The following is a 17,676-nucleotide window of genomic DNA, read 5'->3' on the forward strand; positions in this document are numbered from 1 at the left end:
ATCTAATGCTCACACCTCAATATTTCGAAGCAAGGCGGCAAATCAATCGATACATATGCAATAAAATAGGTCACGCTACGAAACGTATTCACAGCTCATCTTTCGACCGAGGGGCGCTGTCACCCTCATCGCCACCAGGGCAGACGGCTGGAGTTGTGACGAGCATCGAGTAGACACACTTCTCGTCTTCAGCCGTCTTGAGGATCTCGTTCTGTTCACCACATTCCAAGACAACCTTGGTTGAGCGGCTAGGGCCGTTCCAACAGGACTGGCCGCGGTCGTACTCGAGTGAGATTTTCTCAATGGAAATGACATCTCCCGCCTCGTTCAGCTCCTCGACGCTCGTGTAGCCAATCCGAACGAACTTGCCCATGGACATGGACGAGCCACCCTTCCTTTGGAGTTGTTTGGTGTCTTCCAAGAAGCAGTGCTCATATGTATACTCGCCGGCGTCTTGCTTAATACACTGTCCCTTGAGGGCACGGAAAATTCCAGCGGTGCCGTAGTCCTTCTCAAGGTCGGCGTGTTGGTCGCGAAGTTTGTTCTTCAGATCTTTCAAAGTATCTTCCTCGGACTTGAGGGCATTGCGCGCCTCAGTCAAAGCCTTGGATTCTGAGGTCGAGCCTTCCTCGGTCTTGGCGATGATATTACTGGATTCGAGGAATGCCTTTAGAGAAAAGAACTGATCTTCGAGGAAGTTGACCAGAGTAGGTGGAAGCCAGGCGGCAATCTTGTATACTGTTGCCGTTGTTAGTAGATGTCGGTGCAAGTATCGGGAGCTCCACTTACGTATATCAGATTCGTTGCAGCCATCCTCCGTATTCTCCCAGTGTGCCCAGTCAACACCGGAATTTTCATCATCAGGCTTGGCAATTTCATCCAAATCTCGCTCCTCGTCGGCATTCTCATCATTTCCAAGCTCACGGGCAGCATAGTCCTCCCAACCGCGAACAGCGCGCTTGACACCCTCGTCGTTGAAGTTAGGGTTATATTCAACCTTAAATTTAGAGAGGATATCTTCAAGCTCCTTCAGTCGGGAACGAGCCTCATCTCTCTGTCCACGAACAACAGAGAGCGCATCACGCAATTCTTCAACTCGACCCTTGGCAACACCAGCAAGGGCATTGACCTTGCCCTTGCCCTTTCCAGAACTCCTAACAACTTTGCGCTCCTCATCCTCGGCCTTCTTCAGCTCAGCCTCAAGGCCCTCAACCTTGACCTCAGAGCCCTTAATCTCAGCCTCCAGTCGAATAACATGGTCTTGAATCTCCTGGACCTGTCGTCCAGCATCCACAAGAAGCTCCTTCTTCTTCTTCAACGCGGCAGTCATGGACTTCTGTCGCTGCTCCTCCTCCTTCCGCCACTTCTTACCAATCTCCTTGCAGCGATCCTCGCACTTGGTGCCTCCAGGTCGGGCCCATTCATCACTACCATCACAGCACAGCTCGTAGTCACAGATTCCATCATTGACACGCTGGAATGGCACGAAGGAGGGTCGGTGGCCCTTATTCTTGCAGTAGAATCCGGGCAATGAGACAACGAGCTCTTCCTCGCTATTTCCCGGACGTTCTGCCACCGTCAATGGCGAGTTACGCGAGAGGTGTGAGCAGGCAGATGTGCCAGGCTCATCACTGCCGTCCGGACAATCGCAGAAGTCATCATTCACGGCGGAGAATGGAATCTTAACCGAGGGATTCGAAATGCAGGTAAAGGTCTCTTGGTCCTGGTAGAACTTGGCGACTGCGGGTACATATGAATTAGCATAAGGGATGACAATATGAGGCGATATATGACCAGATGCCTTTATTTACAGCCCCATTGATGATCCGCCGGGTGTGGACACTTTCGGGGTGGGGATAAACAGATCAGGGTTTGGGTACTTACACTCCGGGGCAACGCCTCGAGGGCGTGGAATTTTATCATTGCTTGCCCGGGCAGTAGACCCGGCCACAGCCAGCAGGAAAAGCGACTGAGGGAGTCTCATGATTGAGGCATTGAGCTTGGGAAGGATTGCGGAGAGAGCTTCGGGCCAGCTGGTGATAAGGTCTAATCGCCCTGACATGTGCTTAGTAAGCAGCGCTATCACTTTACAGAGTATCAAACCGGTGGTGGCAAAGATGACCTACGCAACGATCTAGACTCGGCAGCCATAACAATGGGTAACGACGGTGGAAGGTGAGTTTGAGTTTTCTGGATATACATCGAGAATCTGCTTTTGCAAAGAGACTGACATGTCAATATCACAGTATCCCCACCCGCCGCGAACTCGTTCGTGAAGCGGCCCGCGCTCCGACGACCGCTCAACTAAAAGAAACCCAGCGCGAACAGCAAGAACATTTCTGGGCAACTTGCCCACTGTCGCATAAGGCGCTTGCACGACCGATTGTATCAGACAGCGTGGGAAATCTATACAACAAGGACGCAGTGCTTCAATTTCTGCTTCCCGGAGACGATGGTGAGGGGATTAGCTCCAAGTCCGACTGCGAAGAAGTCCTATGCGGCCGAGTCAAGTCTCTCCGCGACGTCGTCGAACTTCACTTCGAAGTTGACACTGAGCTGAGCGAACACCCTTCGGACCGCGTCAATGCGCACCGACACCAGCGCCGCGAGGGCTGGATCTGCCCTATCACCGCAAAGCCTGTTGGTCCGGGCATGAAGACTGTCTATCTTGTTCCTTGCGGACATGTCTTTGCCGAGGAAGCCATTCGCCAATTGAAGGGTGACAAATGCTTGCAGGTGAGTTGTCTCCCACTAGGTTTGCTCTGCGAGGCAATCCCAAGCTAATACAATGTTCTTCCTAGTGCAACGAATCTTACACCGAAGAAAATATTATCACCATCCTACCCACCAAAGAAGAAGACAAGCAGCGCCTCATTGCGCGTGGCCAGAAGCTTGCTGGGCAGGGCCTCACTCACTCTTTGAAGAAGGCACCCGGCTCAAAGAAGCGCAAGAAGCATGCTACCGCCGAAACTGCGACGGACGCTCCTAGCGCTTCTACCGCGAAGGCCGATGCTGAATCTGCTCCCAAGCCGAAGAGTCAGAGCAACGGTGGCACGCCTACTCCGACTCCCTCTGGGAATGGAATCAAGAATGCAACCACTGCATCGCTTGCGGCGCGCGTGCTAGAAGAGGAGAATGAGAAGAAGAAGCGTCGGAAGATGATGGGTCGCAATGAGAATCTCGACAGCCTATTCACTAAGAAGGATGATGGTAAGAAGAGTGCTGATTTTATGACTAGAGGTTTCTCTATTCCCGCTGCGCGACGGTAGTTTCTTTCGGCGTGATTTGTGATTTGCCATGTCGATTGAGTTAGTTACAGTGGCGTTGGTTACGGAGTTTGCAGGGGATCTTTTTGCAGGGGCGTATTTGATACCAGCTACGATCGTGCGCGAGCACTGTATATTTCTTTCAAAATGATGGAATTCTTCAAAACAAATGCAAAAAATTTTCTAGTATACACAAAAGGATAGCCTGATATCAAAACGACGAATGCCTCGAGAAGGGCCGAAAGCTACCTGCCAGCCTCTCGGGCCGTCCTCATCTTTACAGAGACGCCATCAGGTGGAAACGCTAGTAACCGTAACCACCTTTGGCCAAGTTGTACATTGCCTCCTCAATCATTATCAAGGTCCTCCCTCCACTTAAGCCCGACCCTGGCGCGTCTCCGGCTTCTTATGTCTGGTATTCGTCTTGGGGGTGATGAGGCCGCGTTGAATGTACTCAGAGTAAATAACCTTCTTGCGGCCAGCGTCCTCGTCGCGGTCAGACTGGCGGATCCGAGTGGACTGGAAAGCGAGGTTGGGCGGCAGCAGGCCAGCGCCCCAAGCGCTGTGCAGCGACTTGGTAACATCCTTAGGCTTCTCCTTCAATCGAGATGAGAGGGCGACAATCAGTTCGCCGATGGAGTTGGAGGAGGTAATAGCCTTGTCTGAGATACGGCGGTTGTGCAGCTGGCTCAGGCGCTTAACGTACTGTTATGGTTGAGTTAGCAATTTTCGCTCGGAAGCGCGAAGGGTAGAAGTACATACAGCAAACTTGATCTTGGGGTCGACCAGGGAGAGAAGTCGGTAGGGCTCGGTCTCGACCTGGCGATCGCGCTTGACAAACTCGGTCGACTCAATTTGGGCCGCTTCTTCTCCTCCAATCTGATTGAACACAAAGACGAGGGCTTCCTTGGTTTGCTCGTCGGGGAATTTGATCTCCCATCCCTGGGTTTCGGAGGGCTGGACGGTACAGCTCTCGATCATCTCGCGAATCTGGGTGTTGTGTCGGTTGACCTGGCAGATGCTGTCCAGGGGCTTTCCCAGCAGGTGAAGCAGGCAGATCTCCACGGCGGTTTGGTGGGCAGCAGGAAGGATAGGACGAGTGCGGGTTTGTTCACCGAATCTAGAGGTATCGATTGATTAAAATCCATCCGGTATCTTCGCTTGGGGGGGTTACGGGGACCCCAGGCTCTCCCCATAAATAAGGTAGAGCGAATTCAACACATACCGGCGAAGCTTATCGGCTTTGGAACGGCCAACCTGAATCCATGCCTGCTCAGGAAGGTATCCAACCTTGGCCAATCCCGCCCAGGTCTCCGCCTGGACGTAGTTGTCACCCTTGGCGAGCTCAGAGGTCTCACCTCCAGCCAATTCGCCGTCTGCGGCAGTTGACTGTTGTGACAATTGCGAGTCTCCAGTGTACGGATCGGCCGCGCCAGGTGGCTTTTCAGAGTTCCACAACTTGCGACGGGTGCGGTCGAGGAAAGACGGGGAGTCGGAGGCGTAGCGACGGGTCTGGTGTTGGAATTGACGGGCGAGCGGGGAGACACGCGGAACAGCTTCTTGCCTGCAGCTCGAGCAGACATACAGTGCCTCTCGCAGAGGTAGGCGTGTGACGGGGCGCATGGTTGCGGTATGGAACTCGATGTGATCAACTTGATGCGCGGGCAATCTTTGGTCGGCGAAACAAATTGAGATGCGGATCACGTGATGTCGATGCTTGGCATTTTTGACTATGGCCATTTACATAGTAAGTAGTACTAGTAGTATCATCACATTAAGTCGAATTTCATGTTGAGTACTCTGATTGATGAGTAAAACTTTAATCTACAGTCGGGTATTTATGGTTCAGCTTATTATGCCTCGCACTGACACTTTCGATTGTTTCGGTCACAGCTCGGGAGTGATCTGGGCTCGAGAATATACATGCGTGGGGATATTCTGACTAAGAACTTTGACCGGAGTGAATTCTCAATTAAAATATTATTTACAAACTTCCCAATTATCTACCTTGATATACACATAACTCTCCAAACCCAACAAGAATCAACGGAAATAGTCAAATCTCGAATTATTGGGGTTTGGCGAGTCAGATGGTCATAAGCCACCTAACCCCGAACTTGAAAATGGACCCGAAGATAATCGGGGTTACCGATGATATCCCCGAGATACTATTGCACTGCGTATTCAATAGATGAAAGGACAGATTACTCAGGAAATTAAATATCAAAGTATATAAAAGCAATGAATATTGCTCCATAGTACATCATTTGCCACTGCTACTAGTACTCTACCGCCAGCATTCTCAGCTCAACATGCCTGCCCCAGTATATGACACGAACACCACAGCCAGCGAACTAGTAAACGACTACAAATCCATCATCCAAGACAAGACAATCTTAATCACAGGAGCTTCTCCAGGATCACTAGGTGGGTATTACGCTCAAAATATCGCAAAAGCCAACCCAGCCTGCATCATCCTTGCCGGCCGGAACACAACCAAACTAGAGCAATGTACCAAAGAAATCCAAGCCGCAAGCCCCAAAGTCAAAATCCGCACCTTGAAGTTGGATCTGAGCTCCTTGCAGAGTACACGTGAAGCAGCTGCCGAGGTAGTAGACAACTGGGATGATATTCCCGCCATCGACGTCCTAGTCAACAATGCCGGGATCATGGCGCCGGAATATCGAGTTTCGGTAGATGGATTTGAATCACAATTTGCTACGAATCATCTTGGTCCTTTTCTTTTCACGAATTTGATTATGAAGAAGATTCTCAAGTCCACTAGCCCGAGGATTGTTACGGTTGCTAGTGATGGGCACCGACTGAGTCCGTTGCGGTTTGATGATTATAACTTCGATGTGAGTGAAGAACCCTAGGAATAAACATGCGACGAAAGAAGAACTTTCTTTGCTAAAAATCTATGAAAGGGAGGAAATACCTACGATAAATGGGTTGCATATGGACAGTCTAAAACAGCCAATATGCTGATGGCATTGTCGTTGGCGAATAAATTGGGGATCAAGCATGGCCTACTTGCGTTTAGTTTGCATCCCGGTGTCATTCTCACGAACTTGGGCAGTCATCTTGATTGGGATGATGTGGATGTGAAAGGACTCTGTATGTTGGCTCTGCGATGAGACTGTCCAACGTACTTTTGATCTAATTCGCGTTTAGGGTCAACTGATCGTCGGCTGGGAAATGCGGAAGGTTGGAAAACATCCTTTGATTTCAAAACACCAGAAAGAGGCGTCGCAACACATGTTTATGCTTCCTTCGACCCACTGCTCAAAGGTATGTGCATATTTGCAAATTGGTTCCAGATAATAGGCTGACATACTATCAAACCAGCGAACAATGGCGCCTATCTCATCGACTCACACATCGCAGATCCCTTGCAAGATACTCTGAAACCATGGACAACAAGTGAGTTCGAAGCAGAAAGGCTATGGAGATTGAGTGAAAAGTTGGTGGGCGAGGAATTCCCTTACTAGATACTACACATCGACGCGATAACGCATGCGATTAAAGGGGAGAAGAACTATCGAGAATACAATCATCTATTGAATGTAAAATGTATATACACTGCATCGCTCATATCATGGTGTAACATAAGAAGGAAAAGAAAAACTCCGGAGAACACAAGGCTTTTTTACTCCCGAACAAACATACCAGCCATACCCATGCCGGTACCAATGCACATGCTGACAACACCAATGTCCTGACCGCTGCGCTCCAACTCGGGCAGCAGATCAGCCAGCTGGCGAGCACCGGTAGCACCGAGAGGGTGACCGATAGCAATAGCACCACCGTTGGGGTTGACCTTGGCCTCATCAATACCAAGCTTGCGGACACTGTACAGAGCCTGGGAGGCGAAAGCCTCGTTGATCTCCCAGACACCGACCTCGGGAACAGTCACACCAACGCTCTGGAGCAGCTTGGGAATGGCAACAGCAGGGCCGATACCCATCTCATCAGGAGCACAGCCAGCAACGGCAGAGGCGACCCAGCGGGCCTTGATGGAGCCAGACAGACCGAGCTCCTCAGCGGTGGAACGACGCATCAGCAGAGCAGCGGCGGCACCGTCGCTGACCTGGGAGCTGTTACCGGCGGTACTGGCGCCGTCGGCGGCGAAAGCAGGCTTGAGAGCAGCCACCTTCTCGAGGGAGAGACCGTGGCGGATACCATCATCCTGGGTAACGGTGACATCCTGGGGAGGAGCGTCGGGGTTCTCGGCGGAGTAGGACTTGGTGGTGGTAGGGACGATTCCGCTGAAGCGACCGGCCTTCTGAGCAGCAGAGGCCTTGGCGTGCGACTCGACGGCGAAAGCATCCTGGTCCGCGCGGGAGATACCGTAGCGCTTGGCGACGTTCTCAGAGGTCAGACCCATGGGCATGATGCAGTCCTGAGCATCCTGGGAGTGAGACTCCTTCAGCTCGGGCCAGAGCACGGTGGGGATGGCGCGGGAGCCATAGTTGCGTGTCATGGACTCCATACCACCACCGACACCGATGTCAACGGAGCCGGCGCGAATGCCGTTAGCAACGGCGGTGATAGCGGCCAGACCGGAAGAGCATTGGCGGTTGATGGTGTTGAAGGGAACGGTGTTGGGGAATCCGGCGTGGATTTGGGCCATGCGGCCGGCCTTTGCGCCACCGAGCTCTTGCAGAACGGAACCAATGGTGCACTCCTCGATCAGGGCAGGGTCGAGGTTAGGGTTGGCCTTGAGAGTGGCGCGCAGGACGCTGGCGAGAAGCTCTTCGGGGTAGGCATCCTTGAAACCACCCTTCTTGGCGCGAGTGACGGCGGTACGGAGAGAGGAGAGAATGACAATGTCGTTCGGTGACTTCTGGAGCACCTGCTTGAGACCACGGGGGATTGGGGAGGCCATTGTTGCGGTGGTTTTGGGTATAAGTGGTTAACAATGGAGTTCGGCAAAAAGTGTATATGGGCCGAGGATGCGTATATCCGGGAAATTCGGGACTCCTCTTCGACTGAATCTGGGGTATGTGCCTGCACAACTGTACAATTCGAGTGCGGAGATGGAGGAGGGAAGAGTGAAGCTCGACAGAAAATCGACCGTAGCTGTCGCCGGCAACTCTTATAGGAAAATGCCGGGCGAAATTCCGGGGTCGGAAGTAGCAGAGAGAAGCCAGTCCCGTCGCGAGGCCCGGCATTGAAGATCGGCTAAGGGCTCTGCCGCGTGTGGGGTCGAACATTCAACCATACCTAGTGATCCATACTCGTACACCGTCATTCCATTCTTGAGACCCTCAATGAGTTCTCCCTATAACCAGAGGTATGTGAACCTATAAATCTGATTTATTTTTGCTTTCTAGAGTAAAAGACGACAACTCGTTAACATACTGAATATCCGACGGTTCCCCCACTCAGCCGACTCGGTTGATTAGTCATCATCGGATCGGAAGTGATACCATGGGAGCTGCCACAAGGTCACCAAGTCGGATAAAGCCACGGTTCAGGCAAACCTTGGAAGTAGACACTTTACATTTGCATCAGGTGCTACAAACTGACAATTATTTACAAACAGTAAGGGTTGTGGTCAACATCCATGTTGTAAAGGGGAGGAGCATGGAGACGGATTAATACCTGCCGACGGCCCTACATACACGTGTGCGGCAACATTGGATTTATGCAGAGCCTCATTGCAATTCTCAGTGAAGTGAAACTGAACAAGGTGCCAATGCGGAAATGCTAATCCGAAACTTGAAGCATTGTCACTTGTTGGACGTTTGTACCAATAAGAGCAAGCTGGAGCCGCCTTCCTCGCTAATCAAGTCTCAATAGTTTATACACTTTCAATCTGCCAATCATCTTGAGCAGCTCAGGAGGGCCACGTAAGAGGAGCTGAGCCATGATTTAGAGCCAACCGCAGTCGAGTAAATTGTTGATGCCCACAAGTCAACGCACCTAGGCCCTACGCGAGCCTTTGGGAGTGGATGCACAAATATTGTCGCAGGGGCTTGGTATTTAAACTAAGCATTACTCCCAAAGAGCTGACAGTATCGCCCGAGGTGTATAGCAAATTGGTTTTATCAAATAGTCACCAGCAAACGATATCGGAGAGCACACTCCTTGTAGCAACACTTCTGTGCCCGAGAAAGCTTGTTTCTTGAATGAATGAATTAATATTGTCTTCGTGCTTCCCGCAAGTATAATACGCTGATATAAACCTTGTTTAAGGTGAAAACAGTTGAAGAGGAAGATATCAAGAATAAAACAGCTCATGAGCCCAGCTCGTGCACATGTTGTGGCGGCTTGGATGATACTGTTTCGGGTGGCCCAACCTCGTAAACAGTATTTTGCCCGGACATTTCTGAGACCCCAGCCTTGGGAAAAGCAGCATGCCCAGAAACATCAGAGGGCGCCACATACCCTGGCGAGGATCCGGGCCCGAAGTCGAAGGCTGGTTTCCTTGGTTGGAAGCATGCCACTAGTTTCTTTCTGAACAACAAAGCCAGAATAATGAGCACGCCGGCGACAGATCCCACGGTTATACCCGCAATAGCTCCACCGGATATCCCCGAGTGACTTCGTGAATTTCCGCCATATCTCGACACAGGCGTGGTCGTAGTCGTGGCTAATGTAGTGCAAACTAGTCAGCCAAAGTTTCACACTGTGATGTTTAAAATGCTGAGAGTCAAGAGACCTACCGCTCGGGCTAGTTGATACAGAGGTTGCGCTTATGGTTGGTGTTGCGACAAGGAGTGTGCTCTCTGATCCACCAGTGTCATTCTCTCCAGAGCAGCCAGATGAAGGGCAGCACGTTTGCTCCCCCTTCCAAGTTCGACACTGTTTACCAGCCGGGCAGTAAAGACCACCAGCGCAACATTCACCGAGAAGAGGCGCACAGCCACCGTCTGCACAGCATTGCCAGCCGTTAGGACATGATCCTAGCAGTGTGGTGCAGCACGTATAGCCGGGATCGGTGCAGTACCCGTTGCTGCAGCAGGTGTTGCCAGTGGGACAGCAGACTGCTTCGCCCTCGCAGAGACTATAACCTGCTTGACACGAGAGACTGTCGGATGCTCGCCTGAACAGAGGGTCGGATGAATCGCCAGCCGACAGCGCATTGGGAAATTCCTTTAGTATGAGTGTTTCGTTCAGTCGCCGTTGAGGTTCGTCTTGCGCCAATGTGCCTGTAGCCAGAGTTGCGGTGAGGGATATCAGGATTTTGCAAAGGTCCATTGCCGCAAACATGCTAATTGATTAGGAGGACAAGAGGTCCTTGATTGCCATATAGTTGTGCCAAAGAATTAGTCTAAGATGAATTGGTTAAGACGAGAGTGTTCATGATTGATGGTCAAGGAGTGGACGGCTGTCAGTTGGGAGAAGGAACTGGGGTTCAAAGGGCTCAGATTTTAATTCTAGCCAATTTAGGAACAGTTCCGTGTTAGTTGTAGTGTGGCTCTCGGATTCGGGGAACAGGACCCTGTGTGGCGTTCCCAAGGTTGTGGTGGAGATATGTTGGTTCGGCCTCTGTGGACCCGTAACCCTGATGGTTTCACAAATCCTTCCCCAATTTCTGCTAGTCATACTGCTTAAAGTGTTGTTATTGGCCACAAAAAATGACAGGAAACCGCATGAATTACGTTCGGAAAGGCTCCAGCTTCCAACGTTGTTGTGAAACTATTTTTCGGGTGAATATTTCTTTTTGTTTGCCCATATTTTTATGTACATACCACCAACACTAGTAAGCCGAAGTCCCAGGCTGCTCAGTCATTGCTCAATTTTGCTATGGAAAATAGGTGATGTCGTGGTGACAGGCTTGGTCAATGCATTGACCTGGTATGGAGTACTGGAGCGAGCTGTACGGAGTACCCCAGTAAGATATCTGGACCCTGATCTGGCGCAGTGTGCCGGCGCTATCTCATTGGATAAAGCCCGAAGCGGCTGAAGGGGGCAAGCCTAGGTCTGAGGTCCGTCCCGTGCACATGATACTCATGCTCTGATTAGTGTTAGGCTGTCAAAATCTCAGATTCTAGACCTAGATATCCGAAGAACGGAAGAAATGAAGGGAGGTTTAAATCAATGTCCAAACGGGCCTCAGAAACATGCAAAGGTTTGAATGTAATCGGAAATATCAATATGACAGCAGAACAGGGCGTAGTACGAGCATGCTTTCGCGGGATCGGACCCCGAGGGGCTAGCCCAGGAAAGTACTGAGACATCTGCGAGAGCTCGTATTTGGTGTGCTCAACACGAAGTCAAGCACACTCAGGCGAACAGATCTGCGCGAAAAGGGGCCGCTGGAGCCTCACAGCCTTGCTCAATTGAATCGGCCGAGGAGCTACGCATTTGCGCTAGAGAAAGACTCTAAACCACTTGATCTGATTGAAATTTGATGGGCCGTATTTCTGATATCATTCGCAATAACCCTACCCCACATTCGCCTGACGGACGAAGAGGGGAAAACTCCGATCGGACCTGAAGAAACACAAAAACCAATACTTGACAAGTCTTTCGTTCGGTTTAAGGGAGAGTTATTGCGCCAATAAGTATGGATACAATGGAGACATCGCAAAAATAAGTTATGGCTGTCAAGCCATTCAAGCCGGTGAATCCAAGCTCTCTCTGCATGCTGTGAAACGGGACAACGTTCAAGTGATAGTTACGCCATGTCTATGATCAATGGAGCACCTAGGCAGTGGTCTACAATATTGAACCAGATGGTGGTATCCGCGAATATGAAAGCGAACCCTTCAGAATTCATGAGGAGTTGTCTGCGATAAGCCTTTCTTGGTGCGTCTTTCTAAAGTCAAAGCAAACTTGATTCTCAACTTGAAATACATCTATATTAACATCGCTTACTTAGCATTCAAATCAGACATTCATTCAGGTTCAGTGGTAGGCTCGGGGATGTTTTGTGATGGAGAAAGCAGAGGGGTCAGTAGCGCAGAGGTCGGGTGTATGGAAATCGTCATCAAAGCCTCATCTTCAAGTATCTAGTACATTGAGTTTTGTAGCAATCTGCTCATAAATACTGACTGAATCTACCCTCCATAATCACACGTTTGGTACTCATTTTGGACTGGTACCTGAGGCGTAGGTGTGCTGCTTCGAGCGGCCGATATGGCGGGGTAACCGTCAGCCCCCAAAGCGAGGCATCGAAGTCTCTTCACAAATCACCAACTCCTTGCTCGGAGTTCGCTCTCACGATCCCGTGGCCCAAAACACCCTAAATATCTGCCGAAGATTGTCGCTTCCCCATACCCACCTCACATCTAGTACGGGACGGGGCTGCGCCATGGATCCCCTCACGGCCATTGGCCTGGCTGGCAACATCCTTGCATTCATTGACTTTTCTTATAAAGTCATTTCTGGCGCCAACAAAGTTCTCTCCAATTCAAGTGGGATGACCTCGGAAAACGAAAGCCTGACCGTTCTAGTCGTTGATTTGAATCTTGTCACACAGAAATTGTCCACGGACATCACAGCCCAGACCGAGAACGAAAGGCAACTCTGCGCCTTGGCTGCAAATTGCTATAAGCTATCAGAAGAACTTAAACACATACTTGCAAGTTTGAAGCTTGGAGATAGGCAGTCGAAATGGGACGGTTTGAAAGTGAAGTGGCGCAGCATGCGGAAGGAGAAGGATGTGGATTCAATCGAGCGACGACTAAACGGGTACCAATCCCAGATTTTGATCAGACTGCAAGTTATGTTCAGGTTCGTTTTTTAATGAATCTATCGACTTCACGGTATACTAGGACTAAGATAAACCTAGTCAACATACAGATGAGCAGAATGCTTTCGTCAATGGTCAGCTGGAGGCTCTTCGCAGCGAGGGCAAAGCGCTCAAAAACCAGACGACCTCACAATTAGATGGTTTACACCGGACTATTGTGACGTTAGTACAGTCCCTTCAGCTTGCACCTGCAGTAGACATGGTACTGCAATCGACGGAGACATCGTTGGGAAAGCTGTTGACCTCATTGACCGATTTCCAAACCGTGGCAACTTCATTCTCTCGAGAAAATAAAGTGCTACAGCGCCTAGTTTTCAAATCTATGTACGACCGTGAGAACTGTATTGAAGATTCAGAAACTGGAACTTTCGCCTGGATGGTTGACGAAGACTCTGAATCTGAACCGGTAGACGATCAGAGAGATCATCCTGTTGAGTCGCAAGATAACACAATCGAAATGGCGTCCCAGAGATATCACGATAAGACAGAAAGAACGGGGCAGCAAATCCTGCGAAAAGATACGCGGGAAAATTTCCTTGCTTGGCTCAATTCAGGACGTGGCATTTTTCACATATTTGGCAAGGCAGGATCAGGGAAATCTACATTGATGAAGTTTCCTGCTAGATCTTCCCGGGTAGAGGATGAATTAGACATCTGGGCTGGTAGTGACACTTTGATTTTTGCTCGATTCTTCTTTTGGAATTCAGGAGACAAGAAACAGATGTCTCTCGAAGGTTTATATCGAAGTTTGTTGTTCGAATCATGCAGGCAATTGCCTAGTCTAATCCCACGGCTGTTTCCCGATACTTGGCAGACCTCGAGCCTAGCGACCGCTCCGATTCGTTTTGAGGAACTCAAAGAAGCTTTTTCGCGCCTGATTCAGGAAGCAAGAACCTCTGAGAGCTATTTTTGCTTCTTCATTGATGGACTGGACGAGTTCGAAGGTAACGAGGTTGATCATTGGCGTCTATGTCGGGATCTTAAGTACTGGACAACTAAAACGGAGAAATTTAAGCTCTGTGTCAGCAGTCGACCTCATATTACCTTCATGCAATCGTTCGTAAGAGACTCTAACCACCAAATTAGCATTCACGAGTTCACCTGGGAGGATATCTCAAATTCCAGTCTGGCCATGTTTGAAAATGACCCCAATTTTGACCGGATAAAGGGTACTTATAAAGACCTAGTAATAAAGGTTGTCAGTGCTTCGGACGGGGTGTTTCTATAGGCAAGGCTAGTTGTGCGCTCACTTTTGAAAAGTATCGGATATCATGCCACTGATAAAGATCTGAAAAGGAAGCTTGACTCGTTGCCAAAGGGCTTAGATGAGCTGTTCGACCAGATACTCAACACTATTGATCCAGAAGATTAGCTCATGTCGGACCAATTGTTCCTCTTGACCATCCCAGATTTCTGCCCCTGGAAACCAGCTGTATTGAATGCCATAGCATACTCATGGCTCGAGAATCTCGAAAGCCCGGACTTTCCCTATAACTTACCAATACAAAAATACACACAGACCGAGGTCGGCGTGCGACTTGAGCGTGTCTCGTGCTTGCTGGACCGACTTTCCCGTGGCCTTCTCGAAATGTCCCGAAAACGCAGTGGTGGAGTAGATGGAAATGATTACTTCAGCTACGAAATAGGATTTCTTCATCGGAGTGTACGAGAGTATATTTCGAATACTCGGGAATTACAACTGCGAGATCATGGGCCAGCATTTGATGCCTATTCTGGCATATTCCGTTTACAGCTTACGGAATTCAAATTCGCGCTGTCCACATCTGACGACACCGACCTAGAGACATGGGTGGAACGTGCTGGAGAAGGCGGTGTTTTAAGAGCAAAGCTCGATGATCTTCTTCTCATGCTAGCTTGGGCCAACTCAATTGGGAAGTATGATATACCCTCGCGCTTTCTCGAGGAGATTGGTCATATTGTTGAGGAGTATTCTCGAATGGTTCGTACAAGAAGACAAGATCTTCCGGAAAATAACACCCAAGCTTTCAAAGGCCACAGAATATGGGGTACTAATCGCCAGCATTCCTTCCATCGCGCATGGCGTCGAAGAGAGTCACAACATCCGCCCGACCTTTTATGCGACTTGGTATACTGTTTTATAGACTTGCAATGTCTCTCTTCTGCTTCGTTAGGACGCCTGAAACAGCAGAATTCTACTTCTGGCCCGAACCTGCTACTTGTAGCCGCTATATCTTTCAGATCAGAACTCGTTGAACAGCTTCTCCTTGAGGGAAGAAGTCCCAAAGAAATGGTTCTCATGGAGCCGATCCGACCCGCTGCCAACGATTTCAGAGTTCAACCCATAACAATTCCAGCTAAAACAGTTTCACAGTCTGTGTGGTTGATATTTCTGTTCAATGCTGTGGAACAATTTATCTGGAGAGGTTACGCTGATGTCTCGGACGGTCGATGTTTTGAGGAGTTTTTAAAGTACAACGTCCATGGAGATGTCCTTTTTGTCCTGAGAATATTCCCGCCGTCCAAAGAGATGAAGGATGCAGGCTACCACCATGATCCTTGGGGAAACGAGAGAGAATCAGATGATAGGGTCGTATTCGATCTTCTTGAATATCTTGAGGTGGCGAAACCGACCAATTTGAAGGCCATTCGAACGAGGCTTTCCTGCAGGACAGGCCCAGAAAATCAACATGAAGTGACACTTATTAGCGGGCCTCCCATCATTCATCGTCATGGGGATCTTTCGAAGGCCCTTGCAGCAGCGGATGAGAAAAGGCTCACAGACAGCTCAATCTATCCCGGGACAGTAGCTCTGTCTTGAAAGTGTCGTCACCCCCTCTGAACGATTGGACGCACCTTTCGCCTATCGAGTCACGTAGAACATGGTCCATACTTATTCAGCCTAATCTCCAAGAACTGAATGGATTGCTGAAGACGATAGAGATATTTCCCTTTGATATTTGACGATTTCCATAATACTTACAGAATAGCACATGAAAACAGCCTCCCCACGGCGCGGGCATCATTCCTACTGCTGAAAGGATGGCCACTGCTTGCATCCATGTGTCACCTTTTACCTCGAAGCAGGAAATTAGACATGCAACCCAGAAAAAATGGCGCCCATCAATATAGTTCGCTCAAAAATCCATTGTCAGTTGAAGTTCATACGTCAAACGTACACTACGGCCCGGTGCGGCGTTCGGCGTAGTGCGGCGCTCGGCCGTTGCCGAGTGGCGGATCTTCCCTGCTTGGCGCGATCTAGATGCTTGGGAATGGCGAACTCGAAATTTGGCAGCCTAAGTAACCATCGGCTTCTTTCTTTGATGTCGCTATCGACGAGAAGAAACCGACGGCAAAGTTTAAAAAAGGTAAATGCTCAGCCGCGTTGGATCTATGTTCTCCACAGCAGATTGATAACCTTGCTTTAGTAGGGTTTGACATATAAACTACAGCGGAATTCAATTGACTTGCTAGATAATCCCGGTATTGAAAATTATCAGATTTAAAGCGTTCAATGGTAGTCAATCAGCGAGTTCGACGTAATTCTGTTCATTGCGCGAATCTTAACTGTTGCCTCTAGAACTCTTGGCAGTCGGCTGTCATGGAGGCGCAGCGTTGAATTGAATCCGTGAATTATTAGGTTATTTCCGGGGACTTGGCACTTACCCAATTAGGAGCGTATGCTGGTCTTAGTGACGTGAACTGCAGAATTTCGGATCTCTGCCAATGTCTATATAAGCATCTCGAATGTCTTCAGGTGTTCTATTTTCTACGCATTGCCTTCTATCTCTTCCTTCCAGACCATTGCAGAACATCCTTCAAATCTCCAATTGCCCTAATATCACCAATCAGCTCACCTCACGAACCATCCAACTTAACAACAAATTCAAACTCGAAGTTCTTCAAAAATGGTCAAATTCTGGATCCTCGCTAGCATCGCAGCAGCCATCTCAACCGCTACCGCTTCCAACCTCCTCCAAGTACAAAACATCCCTCTCAACCTCGCCGTCGAGATCGCCCAGAATGCAGTTCAATCTTGCGCCAAGCAGCAATACAGCGTTTCCGCAGCTGTGCTCGACCGCGAGGGCGTCCTGCGAGCCCTCCTTCGCGCCGACGGTGCGGGAGTTCACACCCCCGATGCGGCACGCCGCAAGGCCTACACAGCTGCCTCAGCACGAACTGTGACCAGCACTATGGTGAAGAACATTCAGAACCCCGGTGCCGCCCAGCTCGTCGCAATTGACAATTTCTTGATTCTCGCCGGTGGTGTGCCAATTAAGGTTGGAAATGAGACGATCGGTGCCATTGGCGTTGGTGGTGCTCCTAGCGGGGACTTTGATGAAGCTTGTGCTCAGGATGCGCTCAAGCAGGTGGCGGACAAGTTGCAATAGATAGTCTTTTCGGCAAATGTATTACCGAGAGAATTATACTAAATGAAGGTCTTTGCCGTTTTGCATTTCTCTTCTAGCACTGGCGTCGGTCGAGCTTGCCCAAGCTTGCCTAGATCCAAGCCAGTATATTACCGTACTAATCATGTCTCCATAGCTCCTACCACACTCCTACCACACTCCTACACACAGCTCTCAAGAAGCTGGTGAGGCCTGGAAAAAAGAGCACGGGTAAAGCGTAGCGGCTTTTGATTCGGATATACAAAACTCCCTTACGGCCGCAATGTGATAATAATGCGTCGTGACGTGCTCACATACATGAACCATCGTCAGAGCC

The 17,676-nt window shown here is 49.7% G+C and overlaps 9 protein-coding genes across 9 annotated transcripts; 5 read left to right on the forward strand and 4 right to left on the reverse strand.

Annotated features, from left to right (window-relative positions):
- Nucleotides 1–88: 88 nt before the first annotated feature.
- Nucleotides 89–2,062, reverse strand: N7509_007669 (uncharacterized protein; the record flags this gene model as incomplete). The annotated part of the gene is made up of 3 exons (XM_056632306.1): nt 89–738; nt 790–1,740; nt 1,885–2,062. The coding sequence occupies 3 exons, from the start codon at nt 2,060–2,062 to the stop codon at nt 89–91; spliced, it is 1,779 nt and encodes a 592-aa protein (XP_056487857.1).
- Nucleotides 2,063–2,155: 93 nt separating this feature from the next.
- N7509_007670 (replication termination factor 2) lies at nt 2,156–3,269 on the forward strand (the record flags this gene model as incomplete). The annotated part of the gene is made up of 3 exons (XM_056632307.1): nt 2,156–2,175; nt 2,247–2,736; nt 2,802–3,269. The coding sequence occupies 3 exons, from the start codon at nt 2,156–2,158 to the stop codon at nt 3,267–3,269; spliced, it is 978 nt and encodes a 325-aa protein (XP_056487858.1).
- Nucleotides 3,270–3,641: 372 nt separating this feature from the next.
- N7509_007671 (mitochondrial 54S ribosomal mL50 protein) lies at nt 3,642–4,889 on the reverse strand (the record flags this gene model as incomplete). The annotated part of the gene is made up of 3 exons (XM_056632308.1): nt 3,642–3,971; nt 4,029–4,386; nt 4,492–4,889. The coding sequence occupies 3 exons, from the start codon at nt 4,887–4,889 to the stop codon at nt 3,642–3,644; spliced, it is 1,086 nt and encodes a 361-aa protein (XP_056487859.1).
- A 689-nt stretch (nt 4,890–5,578) lies between these two features.
- Nucleotides 5,579–6,757, forward strand: N7509_007672 (uncharacterized protein; the record flags this gene model as incomplete). Its single annotated transcript, XM_056632309.1, has 4 exons — nt 5,579–6,124; nt 6,194–6,383; nt 6,441–6,557; nt 6,615–6,757. 4 exons carry the CDS (start codon nt 5,579–5,581, stop codon nt 6,755–6,757), a joined length of 996 nt encoding a protein of 331 aa, XP_056487860.1.
- A 158-nt stretch (nt 6,758–6,915) lies between these two features.
- Nucleotides 6,916–8,154, reverse strand: N7509_007673 (uncharacterized protein; the record flags this gene model as incomplete). The annotated part of the gene is made up of 1 exon (XM_056632310.1): nt 6,916–8,154. The coding sequence occupies one exon, from the start codon at nt 8,152–8,154 to the stop codon at nt 6,916–6,918; it is 1,239 nt and encodes a 412-aa protein (XP_056487861.1).
- A 1,487-nt stretch (nt 8,155–9,641) lies between these two features.
- N7509_007674 (uncharacterized protein) lies at nt 9,642–10,484 on the reverse strand (the record flags this gene model as incomplete). Its single annotated transcript, XM_056632311.1, has 1 exon — nt 9,642–10,484. The coding sequence occupies one exon, from the start codon at nt 10,482–10,484 to the stop codon at nt 9,642–9,644; it is 843 nt and encodes a 280-aa protein (XP_056487862.1).
- A 2,047-nt stretch (nt 10,485–12,531) lies between these two features.
- N7509_007675 (uncharacterized protein) lies at nt 12,532–14,112 on the forward strand (the record flags this gene model as incomplete). The annotated part of the gene is made up of 3 exons (XM_056632312.1): nt 12,532–12,953; nt 13,012–14,032; nt 14,059–14,112. The coding sequence occupies 3 exons, from the start codon at nt 12,532–12,534 to the stop codon at nt 14,110–14,112; spliced, it is 1,497 nt and encodes a 498-aa protein (XP_056487863.1).
- Nucleotides 14,113–14,347: 235 nt separating this feature from the next.
- Nucleotides 14,348–15,772, forward strand: N7509_007676 (uncharacterized protein; the record flags this gene model as incomplete). Its single annotated transcript, XM_056632313.1, has 1 exon — nt 14,348–15,772. One exon carries the CDS (start codon nt 14,348–14,350, stop codon nt 15,770–15,772), a length of 1,425 nt encoding a protein of 474 aa, XP_056487864.1.
- Nucleotides 15,773–16,859: 1,087 nt separating this feature from the next.
- N7509_007677 (GlcG/HbpS family heme-binding protein) lies at nt 16,860–17,342 on the forward strand (the record flags this gene model as incomplete). Its single annotated transcript, XM_056632314.1, has 1 exon — nt 16,860–17,342. The coding sequence occupies one exon, from the start codon at nt 16,860–16,862 to the stop codon at nt 17,340–17,342; it is 483 nt and encodes a 160-aa protein (XP_056487865.1).
- Between the last annotated feature and the right edge of the window lie 334 nt (nt 17,343–17,676).

Source organism: Penicillium cosmopolitanum (genome assembly GCF_028827165.1).
Source record: "Penicillium cosmopolitanum strain IBT 29677 chromosome Unknown utg000008l:1.0-4398992.0:1.0-4402845.0, whole genome shotgun sequence".
Taxonomy (NCBI): Eukaryota; Fungi; Ascomycota; class Eurotiomycetes; order Eurotiales; family Aspergillaceae; genus Penicillium; species Penicillium cosmopolitanum.